The sequence below is a fragment of the Capricornis sumatraensis genome, chromosome 8, assembly GCF_032405125.1.
Source record: "Capricornis sumatraensis isolate serow.1 chromosome 8, serow.2, whole genome shotgun sequence".
In the NCBI taxonomy this organism is placed as follows: Eukaryota; Metazoa; Chordata; class Mammalia; order Artiodactyla; family Bovidae; genus Capricornis; species Capricornis sumatraensis.
Window position 1 is genome coordinate 5782594 of NC_091076.1, and position 18116 is coordinate 5800709.

Consider the following 18116-nt stretch of genomic DNA (forward strand, 5'->3'; position numbering starts at 1 on the left):
ATGAGCTTGAGCAAACTCCGGGAGATGGTGAAGGACAGGGAGGCCTGGCGTGCTGCAGTCACGGGGTTGGGTTGCAGAGTCCGACACGACTTAGCAACTGAACAACAATAACAACACAGAGTGAGTGTCTTCCTGCGGCCGTGGACTTGTCACCAGCCCATTTGGAATCAGGAGTCTGAGGGTGCCAACGTGTTCCAGCACAGCCATTCAGAAGGGCGGATGGAACACTCCACCATTTAAACAAGACTACAGTCACTTTCTCCGGGAACTCTGACCATGCCCCCACCCTCCACCCTCCACCCTCAGGGGAGGGCACCCAAGAAGGCGGAGCACTGAGACGGCCCTGCAGGGACATGAGCCTGCCTCGGAAACAGCCCCGTTGTCCTGGCAATGGCTCCTGTCCCAGGCACCTCGGGCACCCACGGGGGCAATTAGCAAGTGTGGGAGGGGGTTTCCATGGTGGCAGTCCCCAGGGGGTGCGGCTGGGGTTTCAGGAGGGGGCAAGGGCCGGCGGGGCCTTTCTCCTTTGTCCAGGCACACTAGGCCTTTGTTCTCAGCCGGCTCTCTCTGAGGACGGGACTAGGACCCGGGGTGGGGTGGGGGGGCAGACTTGGGATAGAGTGCTCCCTCCCACTGCTGGGGGTGCTCCTGAAATCAGCAAGGGGAGGGAGCAGAAGAGGAGACAGAGTCCCACATGTGGGCCCAGCGTCCACTGGGGGAGCCCTCCTCCCCCAGGCACAGGAGCCTCACCTGGCCCCAAGAGGCTGGGTGCTGCAGCTTGCCATTGGTCCCTGTAGCTGGTAAACACCTTCCAGCACCCAACGGGCAGCCTCCGTGTGCCCTGGGGAGCTGGGGCGGGACTAGGAGGGGCGGGGCCGTAACAGGAGGGGGCAGCTGGTGGAAGGTTTCGGGTAGAGGGCATTGATCTGACCCCATGCAGGCTTCTGTTCAGACTTTATTCCATGGCCCTCATGAGCCTTTTGGGGTCCCTGTGGCCCAGCCCATGCCCTTTCTTGCACACTCCTCCAGTGCAAGCTTGATGCGTGCAAGGGCCCAGGCACTGGGGCAGCCCTGTGGGTGGGGGATGGCTTGGGCCCCCCAAACCCCACTCTGCACCCTTCCGTCCTCCTCAGGCCTGAGGCAGTCCATGGGAAAGGAATGAGGCATCCAACCCCAGCTGTAAAGTGCGGTGCCCACTTCAAGGCCGGCATCCACTGTTCAGGCAGTTGGGATCGGGGGACCCTGAGTCCGAGGTACCCTCAGAAGTGGGACCCACCCTCAGAATCGGGTGTCCAGGAAGGAGGTGGAGCTTCGATGGGACCTGGCGGGGCTCTCGATAGGGGGGCCCCTGGACCGGGTCAGAAGCCCATGGAAAGTCTTGCCTCGGGTCTGGGGCTTGCGCCGGGGCGGCCGGGGCTCCTCTGGGGGCTGTACCACGATGCGAGGCACCTCGGGCCGGGGGCTCCCCCGGATTCCTGCCAGCTGCTGGGCCTCAAAGATGGCTGGGGCCCCCGGCAGGCGGGCCTGCGGCCTCGGGGGTGGCTCGGATGCTGATGCGGGCAGCTGGGCCAGCTGGGCCTTGATCTCCCGCTGCAGGTCCTGTTCGGACAGGGCCACGCCATGCACCTGCGGGGAGCAGTTGATACTGAGCCTGGGGGAGGGCAGGAAATGATGAGATCCCCGCAGGGCGGGCAGCACACAGCCCCAGGAAGTGGCTGAGGGCTGAGGGCCTGACAGACAAAGAGGCAGGTTAAAAGGCACTTGAGGCCTGGGGTTTCCACCTTCTCTGCTGCTCCGAGGACAAGAATGGAGCCTCGTGCTTACTGTGACTACTCCTCCAGGCCTCAGTTTCCCCAGCTGTGCAGGGGGCTGCTGGGCCACTGCAGGGGGCGCGCAAGGGGCACCCACCTGGGGCATGAAGACCTCTTCTTGCAACTGGGCAGGGGGGATGGATCGAAGGGCGCCGAGCGTCTCCAGGAGCCCCGGGCAGGCCAGGCGCTGTTCAGTGGTGCCCAGCGCCAGGCGCACCAGGGTCAGCCCCACGCGGAACAGCACCTTCACACCTGCAGGCCGGTGGGGCTCACTCAGTGTGGGGCCAGCTCTCAGCTCGGGCCCGAACCTGTCCTTGGCCAGACTCCTTCCACCCTCCTGCAGCTCTGCTGCCTGGACTGAAAGTGGGTCGGCCATCTAGGGGCACCAGCCAGCGGGTCCCAGCAGCCACTGATGCTCATGGGCAGCACAGCCTGCCAGGAGCCAAGGGCTACTGACAGCCTCACACGGGCCTTCTCATTCTGGGCCTCAGCTCCTCGCCCCATCCAGTGAAGGGCTGGGTGGTGACAAGTCAGCCTTTCTAGTTCAGATCTGTGAGCTTCTGATTCTAGAAAGAGTCAAGTCAGAACTCCTCACCCCTAAGCTAAGAGCACAGGGCACACATGCAGGCACGCACACGCACGTGACTTTGGCCTGCTCCTAGAGACTCAGACCCCCTCCCTGGCAGCCTCGGGTCTGCTGAGAAAGGCAGTCGGGGGGCCAGTGAGGCCTGGTGACCACTGTGCCGCGTAAAGAGACAACAGGACTACTAAGGTCGTCACCGTTATCAACGGGCAAGGGCACCTCCACGGGGCCCTGCCTGTCCCACCCTCGAGGCCCGAGTGCAGGGGAGGACAAGCAGACAGTGACTTGGACATCCGTGGTTAGAATGCTAACCCACTCTGAAGCCAACTGGGCATACAGCGGGTGCTCAGTAGATGTACTGGTGGATTTCTACCACGCAACCGCTGGACAACCCGCATAGAACAGAAAGCAGCTGTGCCACTGATGGGGGTACCAGGCAGGGCCCCAGAGATCCAGAGTCCAGCTCAGCTTTGCCCCAACTGCCCCCCGCTCTTGGCCTGGCACCTCTCCCCATGCCCGCACCCCTCAAGTCATCCGTGGCTGGGACCCTGTGGATAGGGCCCTGCCTGCCTCTCCTTCTCCACCCGGCTCCACGTATCTGCCTCTTTCAAGGAGTGGCCGCCAGCGTATTTAAACAGCCCTCTCCTGCCATTCCCCTACACTCTGGTATGTCCTTTGTTTTATTTTCTTCATGGAACTTAAGACAATCTATAAATATCTTGTTAATTTGGTACCACCGCCTCCCATCCCCACCCCCACCAGAATGTAGGTCTCACTTACTCAAGTGGCCTTGGCTCCCAGAGCCGCGCCTGGCCTCTGAGGGCTCGCAATGAGGGCCCGGGGGCTCCATCTGCCGTGCCCCCACCGTGCCCAGTCCCCAAGCTGTGCCACTGCTGTGGTCTCTCCAGCTCCTGCCCCATCGACCTTGGGGAAGCCTCCCTGACTCCAGCCCTCCCCCCACGTGGATGCTGTGCCCTCCCTGTGGTGATCTCACTGATTGTGGCAGGGGCTGCTGTTCCTCCCACTGGTGATACGTGGCTAACAGCGACTACCCTCAGCACACCCCAGCACCCAGGCCCCAGATCAGGGTCGGCAGTGGCGGTGGGGCAGAGCGAAGCTGGCACCTCCACCTTCCGTGCCCACCAGGCACCCCCTCCTGCCCCCGCCCACCTGGTCGGCCCCTCACTCACCCTCGCTAAGAAAAGCGTCCCAGACACGCAGCACCGTGGGGAAGGGCAGGGAGCGGGTGAAGAGGCACAGGAGCCACTCGGGCAGGTAGAGCAGGGGCCCGACGCCCACCTTCTGCAGATGCTTGTGCACGCGCGGGAGCAGCCGTCGCAGCAGGGCCGTGAACACCTCAGCGTCCAGCCGCACAGCCTCCTGCGGCCACGCCCATCAGCACCGGCGGCTGGCGTCCCCAGGCGTCCACCCCCACCCAGCCCTCCCCCCGTCCCTGCCTCTCACCATGTGGGGCCCGTAGTAGCCGGGAAGGTAAACCTCGCAGATCTGGACCAGGCACCAGAAGGCCTCCTGGGGGTGGGCACAGGCCTTGAGTGCCCGGCGCAGAGGGGACCGCAGGGTGGGGGAAGGGGGGCAACAGGGGAGGGCCTAGACAACATCTAGGGTGACTCTAGAGCCAGGAGCCTGGTCTCAGTGCTGCCGGTGGGGTTGGGGCAGGGGGTGGGTCTTACCTAAAAGCTTCCCGTTGCCTAGAAAGAGGCCTACCAAGGGGTGTAGGGGTCGGCAATCACAGGGCTCAGAGGGCTGAATTTGAGGGTCGCAGGGTGGGGGCTCACTGGTCAAGGCAGCGGAGGTCCCAAAGTTCAAGTCTTGGGTTCTTGGGGTCATTGGGGTCAGGGATCATGGTCACAGGGTTCAGAATCAGGGGTCATAAGATCAAGGTGATACCATCCAGACTTTTAGATCATTGGGCATAGGTCAGGGGTCAGGGTTCGATGTTCCTGGAATCAAGGTCATTGGGCTTGACGGTTACTGAGATTGGCAGGCATGAGGCCCTGGCTCACTAGGACGGGTTTTCGTGGGACTTGAGGATCCTAGGTCCCGGAGGCCAGGGCTCCAGAGGATGGGAGGGCGGTCACGGTCCAGGGCACAGGATGCCTTGGTCCTTAGGTCACTAGCGTTGGGGGTCCAGGGTCTCAGGTAACTGAAGTCAGAGTTCCTGGGGGTGGGCGTCCGGGTCTGGGGCCCCTGCCGCAGGGCTGCGGGCACTCACCTCCGGGGGCAGGTGCATGAGCAGCACGGCGGCCACAGGGCCCTGGGCCTGGCAGTAGCCCTGCTCCGGCCGGTACAGGGTGTAGGCCTTCAGGACCTGCAGGAGGCCCTGCTGCCTGTGCCAGAAGACCCCATCAGGGCCAGTCCTCCGGGCATCCCTCCCGCACCCTCTGGCAGCCCCTGCCCAGGCCTTGGCCCCTCAGGGGGCTTGCTGGGTCCTCTGAGACGCAAAGACATAAACCCAGGGTCGAGGACTCGGCCAAAGCGCCTGGGGGTTTGGGGGCTAGGGGTCCCTGGGCATCCCCGCCCTCGTACCCGTGACCCTGGGGCGACACAAACATCTCATGCAGAGGGAACTGGCGGTGCAGGTCCCTGCCGATGGTTTCCATCCACTGTGGGTCTCCCGGGGCCTCAGCCAGGTTCTGCATTTGGGCAAGAAGGTGGAGGTGAAGGCCCAGAGGGGTGAAGGGCTACGGGAGGGGGCTGGGACCCCTGAGGTCCCCCTCACCTGGTAAGTGCCGGGGCTGTTCTTCTGACACACGTGAGCCCCGCACAGAAGGGGCCAACACCGGGCCCGCAGGGCTGAGGGGATGCCTTTCCGGCACTGCATCTTTACCTGCGGGTGAGGCCAGGGCACCCCGTTAGGCCAGTTGTGCCAGAAACCCCTGTCTCTCTCAGCAGGCCTCAGGCACAGTCTGCCATCGGGCAAGAGTCTCAGCGAGGAGCAGGGAGTGAAGCCAGGAGGTGCTGGGACACAGGAGGCTGAATTTTGCCAGGTAAAGGGGGCAAGCCAAGGGGGCCCGCGTGGGGCCACTCTCCCCTCACCTTCTTGTACCGCCGAGACATGGTTTTCTCCCAGTGTGAAGTCATCTCCACCCACTTCATCTCCCGCTGGCGGATGAGGTCTGCAGGAGGGTGACCCGGCCTGGGGGCACACGGCACAGATGTCCAGACACAGGATGGCCACATCCACGGCCTTCCCCACCACCTGGGTGAGCCCAACCCTTGGTCCTGGAGATCTCTGGGGATCTCTGGGGTGGGGAGTGACCTGTCACCCAGGAGTTGCCAGCGGTTGTCATGGAGACAGGAAAGGATGTGGCTCCGATGTGGGCGGAAGCAGGAGATACTGAAGAGGGTGTGTAGGTGTGTGTTGGGGGAGGGGCTGGTAGACTGTCCCCCAGGATGGGGACACAGACAACTCTTCGGGGAAGCTGAGTAGACAGAGCCCAAGAGCTAGAAACCAGGAGTCTTCTCTGAGCCTGATTCTGCCTCTGATGGCGGTGTGACCTCCCTATCTATCTCCGAACTCGTCTTCCTGTCAGCACCTGGGGAAGGGGGGGACTGGTAGGGGAAGAAGTGTGGGTTCTATGATCTTGGGATTCCTGGGCCAGATTGAACAGAGAAGCAGGTTCAGCCCCTCTGGGAACCCTCAGAGACTGGGAGGAAGAGACACACAGGGACCCACTCCCCACAGCCCTGCTAACCTTAAGATTCCATCTAGAACCCGAAAACAGGTGATGCTAGCTGAGTCCCCAGACCCTTCCAGGACCCTCGAGGTTGGGCCTCACTCTAGAATTCAGCTCTCACCCTCCACCATTAGGCCCAACACCCCGTACCCCCCTCATCCCTTCTCCACTTACCCTGGCTCTGCTGCGCTGCCCCCAATGAAGCCGTAGCGGTCAGCCTGGCGATACGGGCCGGGGCCGCTCAGCTCTGAGTCGGACCCCAAGGAGCTGGAGTCATCCTGCAGCTCACTGGGCTGCACCAGGTCCTCGCCCAGGGCCTGGGCCATGGTGCCACCGACCCCCCGTGCGGCAGGCTGCAAGATGTGGCCACAGCCAGTGAGAGCGGGGGCTCCTGGCCAGCCGGGGCTGGGGCGCCTCTGCAGCCAGGCCTCAGCCCCAGGACCTGCCCGCCTGGTCAAAGAGGACAGGTTGCAGGGCATCGCACCACAGCCCTCTGGTCCCCTCTCCTCTTGTGGGGTGGGGGTGGGGCACAGGCCCAGAGGGGCAGAAAGGCCAGGCCCCCTACCGGAGACCCAGGCCCAGCCCCTGTCCCAAGGGGCCCAGCTTACCTCCCTGCTGCACCTCACCTCCTCCTCTCACTTCCTCCTCAGCCACAGCTTCAGCAACCCGCTGAGGGCCCCTCCCAAGTGCGTGGTGGGGGGGGTTACCCCTTCCTCTCCAGGGCTCTTCCGGCCTGCCCCAGTGGCCCTGGGCCATGGGCTCCTCCCACCACCCCGGTGGGTTAGGTGGGTGCAGGCCTGGGTTCTTGTGCTGGGTGTGATGCGGCCAGGGCCTGCCAGAGGTAGAGAGGCCACGCTGCCTCCAGATGTGAGGTCACTGGCAAATAAAATACTCAATTCAGGGTTCCAGTGAGTATTACACTTTATTTAACGTGACTTCTTTTGTTAATGCTTTCGACAAGCCAAACAGTAAGTCGTTACTGCGCTACTCAAAACACAAGGACGAGACATTAAAAAATAGTAGTAATGGTGTAGCATGCGCCACGGACACGGGGACCAAAATGAGCTCGGCGTTCAGCGACAGGGGTCTGGGTCTGGTCAGCCGCCCGCAGGCCACAGGGACCCTAGAGGTGAGAGCTCCTCCGTCAGTCTGAAGCCAACCCTTGCTATCTTTGAACGTGTTTCCTTTCCTGCACTTCGTGGACTTAATCTGCACTCTCTGGGGAGACCCAATGAGATATCAATGAGGTCACACCACCTTCCAGCCCGGGACAGAAATGGGAAGGACTATTGGGCCCTTGAAAGAGAAAAACAACTTCACACTACTTCCGGCCGCACATCTTCGGTGCAAGGGTGGGTAACTCCTCAAGGGCGGAACTAGAGTCGACCTCGCCCCGTGAAGCCCCGCCCCCAGTGTAGGCTCCGCCCCCAACCAGGTCAGCCCGAGCCCCGCCTCCCGTGCCGCCGCGGGCGGGGCCGGGTGCGGCGGGGCGGGGCTGGCGGCAGAGGAGGCGGGGCGGCGGGCCGGGGCGGGGCGGGGCGGCGGGCCGGGGCGGGGCGGGGCGGCGGGCCGGGGCGGGGCGGGGCGGCGGGCCGGGGCGGGGCGGGGCGGCGGGCCGGGGCGGGGCGGGGCGGCGGGCCGGGGCGGGCCCGGGAGGGCGGAAGGAGCACCAGGCCGGAAGGAGGCCGCGGGAGGGCGGGAGGCAGGATAGGGCCCGGAGGTGCTGGGCCAGAGCGGCGGCGCCGCCATGTCCGACAGCGAGAAGCTCAACCTGGACTCTATAATCGGACGCCTGCTGGAAGGTTGGCCGGGGAGGCGAGGGAGGTGGGCGCTCGCCGCGCCCTGGTCCCCTGCCCGGCCCGGAAGTGGCGCGCGGGTGGACCTGCCCCTCCCAGGGCCAGCTTTGACTGGGCGGGGACGGGCCGCGAGGTCCCGTGGCCACATCGTCCCCCCACCCCACCCCAGTCGTGGCGCGCTGGGAGGTCTGGGGTTGCTCCCCTTGCCAGAGCAGAACCGGGGTTGGCGGGGGGCTGGGCGCGCAAGGATTGGCCTGGGCTCTTGGCTGAGGGAGAAACCCGAGAATCCTAGTCCCCCAGGAAGGGGTCCTGTGCTGAGGTTTTGGATGGCCTCTGCGCACAGCAGTCCCCTCGCGAGCGCCTTGAGGGCAGTTGGGGGTCCCAGGAGGCTCAGCAGCAACAGCTGCCCCTGGGCAAGGCGGGGCCGGGAGGCCCAGGAGCCCCTACCCAGAAGTGCCTTTGGGGCCACCAGTGATATTCACCCTCTTCTTGCCTGAGGAACCAGGGTCCTGACGCCTCTTTCCGCCCCCAGTGCAGGGCTCCAGGCCTGGAAAGAATGTACAGCTGACGGAGAACGAGATCCGTGGTCTGTGCCTCAAATCCCGGGAGATTTTCCTGAGCCAGCCCATTCTTCTGGAGCTGGAGGCACCCCTCAAGATCTGCGGTGAGCCCCCAGCCCAGGTCCCTGTGGCCTCCTGAAAGCGGCCTTGACCCCACCCCTCTCAAGTTCCTCCTCCCTTGGGCCCAACCCTGACCCTGGGTTCACGTTTAGGCTGGCCCTAGTGCTGACCTGGTTCCCTGGGTCACAGGTGACATTCACGGCCAGTACTATGACCTTCTGCGGCTGTTTGAGTACGGCGGCTTCCCTCCAGAGAGTAACTACCTGTTCCTGGGGGACTACGTGGACAGGGGCAAGCAGTCTTTGGAGACCATCTGCCTGCTGCTGGCCTATAAGATCAAGTACCCGGAGAACTTCTTCCTGCTCCGTGGGAACCACGAGTGTGCCAGTATCAACCGCATCTACGGCTTCTATGATGAGTGTGAGTGGGCAGAGCATCTGGGCTGCCCTGGTCCTAAAGGGCTCTCCTTGCCATTCAGTGCGACCCTCGTGTTGACCTGGTGGCTGGGGTGTCAGCGTCTGACAAACACCTGCTGAGTGCCGTGAAGGTAGCACCAGCCCATGCCACCCTCCCCTCCCCTCCTAGAGCAGATCCTGGCACTCAGGAGGGACCTAGCCAGTGGCTGCTGACTGAAGGGCTGCCAGGATTCTAAGGCAGGGCCTCACCTGCCGACACTCCCCTCCAGCGCATCCGATACTTAAGCACTCAGGATGCCTGTTGGGACTGGACTCTGTTAGACAGAAGCCAAGATGAACCAGACCCTGTCTCGACCTGGCCCTGCTCTTGTGCTGGGGGTGGATGCCAACCTTGAGGTCGTGCCGGAAGTGGAACTCTGGGGTTCCTGTGGACTCGGTTGCTGTAGAATTCTGTCTGGGAGGCAGTGGGGTAGTAGGGGTAGGGGGCGGGGGCTCGGTTTCCTTTTTTGCCTGCCATTCTCTCCTCCTAGCTGTGTCTGAGCAGCACACAATGTGTCCTGGAAGGCCTGGAGACCCGGGCTGAGGGAGGAGCAGAGAGGCCCTCTGGTGAGCTGTCTCCCTCCCCCCGGGCAGGCAAGAGGCGCTACAACATCAAACTGTGGAAGACCTTCACTGATTGCTTCAACTGCCTGCCCATCGCTGCCATCGTGGACGAGAAGATCTTCTGTTGCCACGGAGGTGAGCACAGCTCTGGGCGTGTGAATGCTTGAGCAGGATGAGCCTCCCAGGGTGAGCACCCCTGGGGACCTTGGGACAGAAGCGTCAGCTGGAAGATGTGTTCCCAGTCGCCAGGAACAGCTCTCCCTGGAGTCCTGGTATGGGTAGTACTTCTTCCATGAAGTCCCCCCGCGCTGCAGCATTAGGCTGCACCCACTGTTGTGTCATGGCCTCGTCTTCTTGCATGGAGTTTGCTTGTCCCCTTTCTCCAGGGCTTCCCTAGTGGCTCAGATGGTAAAGAATCTGCCTGCAATGCGGGAGACCCAGGTTTGATCCCTGGGTTGGGACGATCCCCTGAAGAAAGGAATGGCTACTCGCTCCAGCTTTCTTGCCTGGAGAGTCCATGGGGTTGCAAAGAGTCGGACACGACTGAGCGATAACACTTTCTCCAGGGAGCTCTGTGCTCCTTGAAGGGACAGGGACTTGGAAGAGGCAGAAGGTGATGAGTTCTGCCTTTGTAGGCTCCCAGGAATCCTGGAGAGGTGGGGGGCAGAGGCTGATTGGCAAAGGCTGCCTGGAGGAGGTGACCTGCCCCTCTGTGCCCTCCAGGCCTGTCCCCAGACCTACAGTCCATGGAGCAGATCCGGCGCATCATGCGGCCCACAGATGTGCCTGACCAGGGCCTGCTCTGTGACCTGCTGTGGTCTGACCCTGACAAGGACGTGCAGGGCTGGGGCGAGAATGACCGCGGCGTCTCCTTTACCTTTGGAGCTGAGGTGGTGGCCAAGTTCCTGCACAAGCATGACCTGGACCTCATCTGCCGGGCACACCAGGTGGGCTGGCAGCCCCCATCTGGGTTAGAGCAGGGCTGGCAGCCAGCTCCTGCTGAACTAACCGCCTCCACCCTCGTCCAGGTAGTAGAAGACGGCTACGAGTTCTTTGCCAAGCGGCAGCTGGTGACACTCTTCTCAGCCCCCAACTACTGCGGCGAGTTTGACAATGCAGGTGCCATGATGAGCGTGGACGAGACGCTCATGTGCTCCTTCCAGGTGGGGGTCGGGCCGGGGGCAGGCAGGCCCAGGGGCTTATGGCTTGACCCCTTGATCCTGACCAGTTTTTCTCTTCTAGATCCTCAAGCCCGCCGACAAGAACAAGGGGAAATATGGGCAGTTCAGTGGCCTGAACCCTGGAGGCCGGCCCATCACCCCACCCCGCAACTCCGCCAAAGCCAAGAAATAGCCTCCGTGTGCCCGCCCTCTGCCCCAGATGGTGGATTGTACAGAAATCACGTGGCTACAGGGGGCTCGTGCTGGCCCCCCAGGCCCACCCATCACGGGGAACATGGAGGCTTGGTGTATTTTTCTCTTTTTTTTTATGAATCAATAGCAGCATCCAGTCCCCCAGGGCTCTTCCCGCTTGTACCTACAGCGGCTGCAGGCAGGATCCTGGGGCTAAGGCTGCAGCTCAGGGCAAAGCAGGGCCAGATTGGGGATCTCCAGCCTTGCTTGGCCTCAGGGCTGGCAGCCGGATCCTGGGGCAACCCATCTGGTCTCTTGAATAAAGGTCAAAGCTGGATTCTTGCCATAGCCTGTCTCCCTTGTCCCAAACACTGGGCCTGGCAACCCTTCCGCCCAGAGCCACTTGGGAGGCTTGCTGGGCTTTGGGCCCCAGCCAGGAAAACCCCAGCCACGTGCCCAGGTCCGCAGGGGCTCTTGGAATTTCCAAGCCAGGGCCAGAGAGTTCAGGGAAAGCAGGCAAACAGTGTGTGCCAGTCACAGGGGATCCCAGTGGTGCACTCAGGATTTGAGGGAGGGACAGGTCATGATTAGTAGAAGGTGGATCAGCAGGGGCAGAAACCCTACAATGATTTCTTTCTTTCTTAGGGAGGTGGGCTTAGAGAAGGCAGTCCTCCAGTTCTGGCCACAGAACTGGATTAAGAGGTGAGGGAACTCCCTGCAGAGGGCAGCTCAGCACCGAGACTGGGAACAGACATGATAGATTGAGGGTTGAATGAATGATTTGAGTGTTGAAGGGAAACAACAAGACCCAGGCCAGTCAAGGCCCTGGGGGAGGTGGCAGGACCAGTCAGCTAAGCTCCAGCAGGGCGCACCTCTACCACCCACCAAGGAGGAGAGCGGACCTGCCCTGGCTGGCCTTGGGAGAGGGGTGGGGTGGGGCTTCATTGGGCCCCTTCTCAGCTTGGCTTAGCCTTCGCCCTCACTGTCTTCAGCCAGCACAGGGCTGGGGCCCTGGGGAGAGTGTGCAGGGGCCAGGATGGAGCCAAAGAACAGCGAGCGGAACTGGCGAGAGAACAGAGGAAGCCTGGTGAGTTTGGAGGCTGCTCCCGCCCTCCGCCTCTCATCCCAGCCTCTGCCTCCTGCTTAGTCGCTTGTGGTGTCTGACTTTGCAACCGCATGGACTGTAGCCCACCAGGCTTCTCTTTGTCCATGGGGATTCTCCAGGCCAGAATCCTGGAGTGGGTTGCCATGCCCTCCTCCAGGGGATCTTCCCCACCCAGGGAGTGAACCCAGGTCTCCCACGTGGCTGACGGAGTCTTTCCGTCGGAGCCACCAGGGAAGCCCCTCCGCCTCTCGCCCCTACCTTCTTAGGTGGGGGAGTCCCAGGCACTGTGCTGGGCTCAGTGTCGTCATCTTCCTCCTCTGAGTGGGGGCTGGAGCTACAGGGGAGCTGGAGGCCAGGTGAAAGGGAGATGGAGGGCAGTGCCCGAGAGCCCTCACTGCCCATGGTGGTTTCCATGGCGATCATGTAAGAGTCCATGTCATCGACAGCAAAGTCATCCAGGTCTACTTGGGGCGTGCTACAGGCAGACACGGTATCAGCGGTGGGGACACAGTTAGGGCCCCCACCTGGAGGGCTTAGCCAGGGCCTGCAAGAGCCTAGTAACCATTAGTGACCTCTTGGTTTTATTACTTCCTGATTTGGTGGGAGGGGAAAGGATGGGGGGCGGTGTTTTAAGTGGCCCCTTCCGGGAGGGGGTCGACCCGAGAATCCTTTCATCAGAGTTCAGGTAGAGGCCTCAGGGAGGCATACTGGGGGCTGCTTCAGCTCGGCTGGGGGAGGGGAGCGGCAAGTCCAGTGAGCTGGGCCACCTGGGGCCCAAGCCCCCACATCCCCAGGGGACAGGAACTGGAGAGCGCTGGGGCCCAGGGACATGCTGGGCAGAGGGCCAGGCCAAACTTCCTCCACTTAAACTACACTGGGCCCATCCTCCCCAACCCACCTGCCCTTTCAGCCACCTGCTTTCCCCATCCCAGGCAGCCCCCTGCCTCTCGGCAGCCCTTTTCCCTCCTTGGCTTGGGAGGAGGCCTCAGCCAGAGAAGGAAGCCAGCCCGACCTTGGGGACACTTCCCCTGGGTTGGGGGATCTCTGAGTACAGCTGACTGGGTAGGCTCAGCCTGCAGGGCTGGAAGCAGTGAGCACTGTAGGGGCTGGGGCTCAACAGGAAGTGGAGATGGGAGGCACACAGGGTGGGGGCTGCAGACTAGAAGCGGGGGGCTGCAGCCTGGGTGCACAGGGTGAGAAGGGGGGCGGGCGGGCGGAGCTCTCACCTGTGAGCCTGAAGCTGGGGCTCTGGCCGCTGGAGCTCCTCTTGGGCATGCAGGGTCTGGGGGTGCGAGTCCAGCTCTGAGAGTGTGGCCAAGACAAAGTGGCCGTCTAGCAGAGAGTCCTCAATGGCAAAGATGGCTGGCCTGGGCAGGTGACAGGTCAAGGCGTGGTCAAGGCCCTTTGGCTTTTGGCACCCCAGAGCCCTCCCCTCCCTATCCCAAGGCTGGACCTTACCTGCCCGGGGCATCAAAGTGAATGCTGAGGGACAAGTTGGCTGACTCTGCAAAGCTCAGGAGCCCCTGGGAAGGGAGAAGCAGAGCATGGAGGCTGGGCAGGGAGGAGAGGTGGACGGGGCGGTGAGCGCACGGCAGGAACCTCACCCGGAATTCCTTGAGGCAGAAAGTGATGGCCACCCCTTCCTGGGCCTGCAACTGCTGGAAATCCTCCTCTCCGATGCTCATCTCTGTCACCATGGCTTTGATGGCGCTGTCTTGGGGGGCAGCGACAGGAGGAAGCTGGGATCTGCCCCAGCCAGCCTGTCTCTGCTCTCTGCACCCTCCCCACCCAGTCTCTGCTCTCTGCCCCAAGCCCCATCGGTCCCCTCACCTGCCTCCTCCTCTTGGTAGCTACGCAGGATGACCCTGCGGCCACGGCCGATGCCCAGCGTCACTTCAGCCAGCGCAGGGGGGAAAGGCAGAACAGCCTCCACCAGGACCCTGTGAGGGGGCATAGTATCTCACCCAAGGCTCGGTCCCGCCCAGTGGCTTGCTCTCAGAGAACCGGAGGCGGGACAGCGAGGCACACTAACATCCAAAGAGAACCAGGCCAGGCCTAGCATGGCCCCAGGGTGGAGCACGGGGGCAGCAGGACACAGTCTCTGCCTCACCCAAGGTTCCCAGGATGTTGTAGGAGAGCAGTCCTCTTGCAAGAGATGGAGGCAGACAAGAACAGGCCCACAGAAGGCAGCAGGAAGTTCAGGCAGTTTGTGCTGAACCAAACCAGGCAGGCGGCACCTGCCCATCCAGGATTGGGAGACCAGACCCACATTGTCCGCATGAACACTGCCTTACAAAGAGTCCTCAGGTCCCTGTCTAGTAGAGACAGGCTAGTAAATAGTTTCAGGTGAGATAATACCTGGAATTTGCCTCAAGACAACTGGGACAGAAGCTGGTTATCATTTGCTTTTATATGAATTTGAAATGGTTCATAAGATAAAGAGAAACAATCACTCGTTTTAAAAGAAAGAAAAATTCTCAAAACCCAGACCACGGATTGATTCTTTCTCTACCCAAAGGGATCCTGGGTAGTGCTATTTCAACAAAACTCAGAAAAACAAAGTCAGGGCTCAAAGGGACCTTCAAGTTACCAGGTCCTGCGGCTACCAAAAGCAAAGAAACGTGAGACCTTGGGTTACTTGAGTGCAAGGCGCACCCTGCACGTGGGCAGGTGGGAGGGGACCCAAGCCTCTCTGGTCTTCTCTAGGGACCTTGGTGTCTGCTGGGCTCCCCATCTCCCAGGTCCCGCACGGCCCCTGTGACTGCCCAGAATGGCTCCTCTCCTATAGCTGATTATTCAGGCAGCCCTCCAGGACCGTGACCTCCCTGTCCAGCCGTGGCCTGAGAACCCCTCAGGGATAGAACCCAGCCAGGTAGGAAGAGAGGCTGCCCTTGAATGGGACTCATCCCAGAAGGATGACCAGGTCAGAGAAAGGTCACAAGTCCCAGAGCCACAAAAATTAACGCACCTTCAAAGGCCAGAGGAGACGTGAGGGCAAGCCAGAGACCTGTTCTTTGAAAGAGTCAGAGTGGGGCTGAGTGGTCAGAAAGCCAAGTCAGACTTTGAGGTGGAGAATACAGACTCAGGAGACAGAGAGGAACATGGGATAAGGGAGCATCTGGCCCCTCCTCACTCCAGCCTCTGCCCTTAAGGGGCCAGGCAAGGCCCTGAAAGCAAACTGGGTTGGATGAACGCTTTGAGGTTCACAGACCCTGCAGGAAAAACGGAGGAGGTGCCTCCTTAAACTGACTCCTGAGGCTGAAAGAAGGAAGAGAAAAGCCTAGGGATCAGCGTGCAACCAGGGGCGTGCTCACCTGGCTGGGGCACGGAGCACATGGGGACACAAGGCTGGGTCGAAGATGGCCTGCAGGGACTCGCAGTCCTGGAAGGACAGGTTGTGAGTCTTCCTCACCCCTGGATGGGCAGACAGGGTCTCAGTGGGCTCACCAACCTCTAATCCCACACCGCAAGGACCCCTGGATCAGCCAGCTGCTCACTCACCATATTTGCAGTGCAGCTGAACTACCAGGCGGCTGCTCCTGTCATTCAGGGAAATGCAGCATTTCTCCACAGTCTTTTCCAGCATTGCCAGCGAGCGGAAGACAGACAGGAAGGACTAGGCGAGGGAAACACATCCGCTCAGCACTGCGCCTCCGCCAACTGGCTCTCATGTCCAGTCCCCTTGGGCTCTGGCCCATCATGGGCTCAGCACTGTCACACCAGGAAGGGACCCCTCACACATGCAGATATCTGCACCCTTCCAGGCCTTCATTCATGCTCTTATCCTGGTCTGGAATGCCTTCAAAAGACCGTATCTTTCAAGGACCAACCTGAGAGTCATTTACTCCCTGCAGGTTCCTGGCAGATTCAGCTACTCTCTCCATATGGCCCGTTACCCCCATGGATGTCTCTACTCGCCAGGCTCTGCGTTCTGCACCGGACTGCTCCAGTATACATCTCTCCTCCTGCAGGCACCTGCTCTGTGCTCCAGAGCAAACTGCACTGCCAGGAGGGGTTCCTGGGGGGAGTGCCCTGCCACTGCTGAGGGATCCACCTCACCTTCATCAGGATCTTACAGCGCAGCTGGTCCTGCCCAGGGGTGGCAGCCTGGTACTGCTGGAAGAAGAGTGGGGCAAAAAGGAAGCAGGCGTAGGCCGAGCGGGAGGAGTTCACGGTCCGGAGGGAGAGCTGGGGCCAGGAAAAGTGGGGAGAAAGATGTGGTCACTCAGCAGTGCTGGGCCCAGCCCTCAAGCCAGCTTTTGCCCAGGCACTTGGCACTTGCCCCAATCACCTGCAGAAGCCCGCCCTTTCCTTTCAGTCATCAGGGGTGTCCTCCATGAAGCCTTCCCCGAGTCCCGAGTGGGCCTCAGCGCCGCCGTTTCCACAGCAAAGGCGCGACCCAGCCTTCAGCACCCACGCCTTTTACCTAATCACCCCCATTCACCACCGGGCACTTTAGAGAGGGCAAGGGCTCTCGATTCAGACACCGACCTGGGAAGATGACAGGGCCCAAAGGGACACCCCAGCAACAGGGGAGGCCCCTGTTAAACTCAGCAAACGTGCCCACCGGGCACCCTGCCTGATGGGGGCGAGACTCGAGCCCCGATCAGAGCTCCCTGTTGGGACTTTCACGCCATTCCCCCATACCCGGTCTCCTCACCCCGTCTTCCAGGGGCTCCAGGTAGAGTTCGTCCCCGATGCGGGACAGGGAGTGGACGGCCTTGCCGAGCACTGCGGGGAGGAGAAAGCGGTTTGCGGGCGCCTCGGGCCATCCCACGTGGTTCCAGCCCCCGGCCAGCCCCGACTCACCCTTCACGTTGCTGCCCGTGACAAGACACTTCATGCTGCCCCTAGTGACCGGGATGGGGCGGGCGGGGGGCTTTGGGCCGGACCCCAGCTCAACGATCCGCTCCGGGTCTCTCCCGCGGCTCCGGGCGGTTGGGGTTCCCTTCCCGCGCACCGCCCCCGGCAGCCCCGCCCCCGCCCCCTGATTGGGCCGCAAGCAGGCAGCTCCGTCACGTGAGAAAGACGCTCGCCGGCTGCGCCGTCACGTGACGGAGGCTGCGCCCTGGGCGGGCCCTGTCACGTGACCCGGGAGCGCCGGGTTCCTCCGTGCGGTCCAGGCCCACTCTCGGCCCTCGAGCGCCCCTGGGAAGCACGGCAGGCAGCCGGCCCCACGGCGGCCCCTCACCCGAACGCGAGACGCCCAGAGGGTGTCGGGGAGCGAACAGTGAGCTCGGAATCCGGAGATGTGCGGGCGGGCCCGGCCCGGGTCACTAATTTAGTACGGATTTCCTGGACGTTTGTCGGGCGCCGGCGGGGTGCGTACGGGGTCGATGCAAGACCGTCTCACCCCGTCCGGGCGGGCCGGGGACGCGGACAGAAGCAGCAACTGCCAGCTCGGAAAAGATAGTAACGCACCTTGCTACAGGATCCCGGGGTGGTACAGGATCCCGGGGTGGGAAGTGGCTGCTCGCCTTGGCTTCTACGATCCTTCTTTGATCCCAAAGAACAGAAGCTTCCCCGGACGAAAAGGGGTAGGAGGATTTGGCCAGCAGGAGAAGGCGAGAGTCAAGACTCAGCAGCACGTGGGGCTTTTCCCTCCGTTGGGAGGGAGGTGGGTTTGTGAGAGGAGGGCTGCTGAATGATGAAGGTCACTGATGGAAAGCACTGGAAACATTTTATGAGGATAGACTCCTGCGTCTCTGGCCGTTTGAAAATGACCAAGAGAGAGTGCCAAAAGAGGGGCTTAGTTAATCCCTGGGTCGGGAAGATCCCCTGGAAGAGGAAATGGCAACGCACCCCAGTGTTCTTGCCCAGAAAATCCCATGGACCGAGGAGTCTGGCGGGCTACAGTCCATGGGGTCACAAAGGGTGCGACACGACTGCGCCGGTGGGACACAGCAATCAGCCGGGCAGGTCTTCCCCTCGTCCTCAGCCTCGGTCGGCAGGTGTGCGAAGAGGAGGGCAAGTCACGGAGGGGCTCCTGGCCTCTGGTTTCTTGCAGCACCTGGTGTGCTTTGAGGGACCCTTGGGCACCCCTGCGTTCCTTTAGGGCCTTGCTCCTCTGGCAGTGTCGCCAGTGAGGAAGCCACGTTTGTGGGACCGTTACCCTCCTGCTCCTGGTCTGCA

The 18116-nt window shown here is 62.0% G+C and overlaps 3 protein-coding genes across 6 annotated transcripts; 1 reads left to right on the forward strand and 2 right to left on the reverse strand.

Moving 5' to 3' along the window:
• Positions 1-1168: 1168 nt before the first annotated feature.
• On the reverse strand, positions 1169-6443 carry TBC1D10C (TBC1 domain family member 10C). Of its 2 annotated transcripts, none has more exons than XM_068978235.1 (9): positions 6267-6443; positions 5452-5551; positions 5135-5242; positions 4942-5048; positions 4628-4742; positions 3859-3924; positions 3585-3774; positions 1909-2063; positions 1169-1626 (listed from the first exon to the last, which is right to left on the reverse strand). In XM_068978235.1, the coding sequence occupies exons 1-9, from the start codon at positions 6416-6418 to the stop codon at positions 1279-1281; spliced, it is 1341 nt and encodes a 446-aa protein (XP_068834336.1). In that variant the 5' UTR covers positions 6419-6443; the 3' UTR covers positions 1169-1278. The 2 variants fall into 2 exon arrangements, with proteins under 2 accessions (XP_068834336.1, XP_068834337.1); XM_068978236.1 differs by having other exon boundaries at positions 3859-3942.
• A 1324-nt stretch (positions 6444-7767) lies between these two features.
• PPP1CA (protein phosphatase 1 catalytic subunit alpha) lies at positions 7768-11207 on the forward strand. 2 transcript variants are annotated; one of them, XM_068976513.1, is made up of 7 exons: positions 7768-7894; positions 8421-8552; positions 8698-8928; positions 9558-9662; positions 10251-10474; positions 10556-10690; positions 10770-11207. In XM_068976513.1, exons 1-7 carry the CDS (start codon positions 7840-7842, stop codon positions 10878-10880), a joined length of 993 nt encoding a protein of 330 aa, XP_068832614.1. In that variant the 5' UTR covers positions 7768-7839; the 3' UTR covers positions 10881-11207. The 2 variants fall into 2 exon arrangements, with proteins under 2 accessions (XP_068832614.1, XP_068832615.1); XM_068976514.1 differs by lacking the exon at positions 8421-8552 and having other exon boundaries at positions 7804-7894.
• On the reverse strand, positions 11180-16899 carry RAD9A (RAD9 checkpoint clamp component A). Of its 2 annotated transcripts, XM_068976512.1 has the most exons (11): positions 16794-16899; positions 16645-16715; positions 16044-16172; positions 15486-15600; positions 15299-15398; positions 13815-13924; positions 13589-13698; positions 13443-13507; positions 13211-13351; positions 12243-12459; positions 11180-11941 (listed from the first exon to the last, which is right to left on the reverse strand). In XM_068976512.1, the coding sequence occupies exons 1-11, from the start codon at positions 16825-16827 to the stop codon at positions 11846-11848; spliced, it is 1188 nt and encodes a 395-aa protein (XP_068832613.1). In that variant the 5' UTR covers positions 16828-16899; the 3' UTR covers positions 11180-11845. The 2 variants fall into 2 exon arrangements, with proteins under 2 accessions (XP_068832613.1, XP_068832612.1); XM_068976511.1 differs by having other exon boundaries at positions 13443-13698.
• Positions 16900-18116: the final 1217 nt, after the last annotated feature.

Excerpts from the sequence above, each read along its gene's own strand:
- RAD9A (XM_068976511.1), bottom strand. The coding sequence starts at position 16,827 with ATGAAGTGTCTTGTCACGGGCAGCAACGTGAAGG. Across the intron at positions 15,399-15,485 it reads TCAGCTGCACTGCAAATATG|GGGTGAGGAAGACTCACAAC; the intron begins GTGAGTGAGCAG and ends CTGCCCATCCAG. Across the intron at positions 13,699-13,814 it reads CTACCAAGAGGAGGAGGCAG|ACAGCGCCATCAAAGCCATG; the intron begins GTGAGGGGACCG and ends CTGCCCCCCAAG.
- PPP1CA (XM_068976513.1), top strand. The coding sequence starts at position 7,840 with ATGTCCGACAGCGAGAAGCTCAACCTGGACTCTATAATCGGACGCCTG. Across the intron at positions 7,895-8,420 it reads AATCGGACGCCTGCTGGAAG|TGCAGGGCTCCAGGCCTGGA; the intron begins GTTGGCCGGGGA and ends TTCCGCCCCCAG. Across the intron at positions 8,553-8,697 it reads GGCACCCCTCAAGATCTGCG|GTGACATTCACGGCCAGTAC; the intron begins GTGAGCCCCCAG and ends CCTGGGTCACAG.
- TBC1D10C (XM_068978236.1), bottom strand. The coding sequence starts at position 6,418 with ATGGCCCAGGCCCTGGGCGAGGACCTGGTGCAGCCCAGTGAGCTGCAG. Across the intron at positions 5,243-5,451 it reads TGTCTCGGCGGTACAAGAAG|GTAAAGATGCAGTGCCGGAA; the intron begins GTGAGGGGAGAG and ends CCTCACCCGCAG. Across the intron at positions 2,064-3,584 it reads GGACGCTTTTCTTAGCGAGG|GTGTGAAGGTGCTGTTCCGC; the intron begins GTGAGTGAGGGG and ends ACCGGCCTGCAG.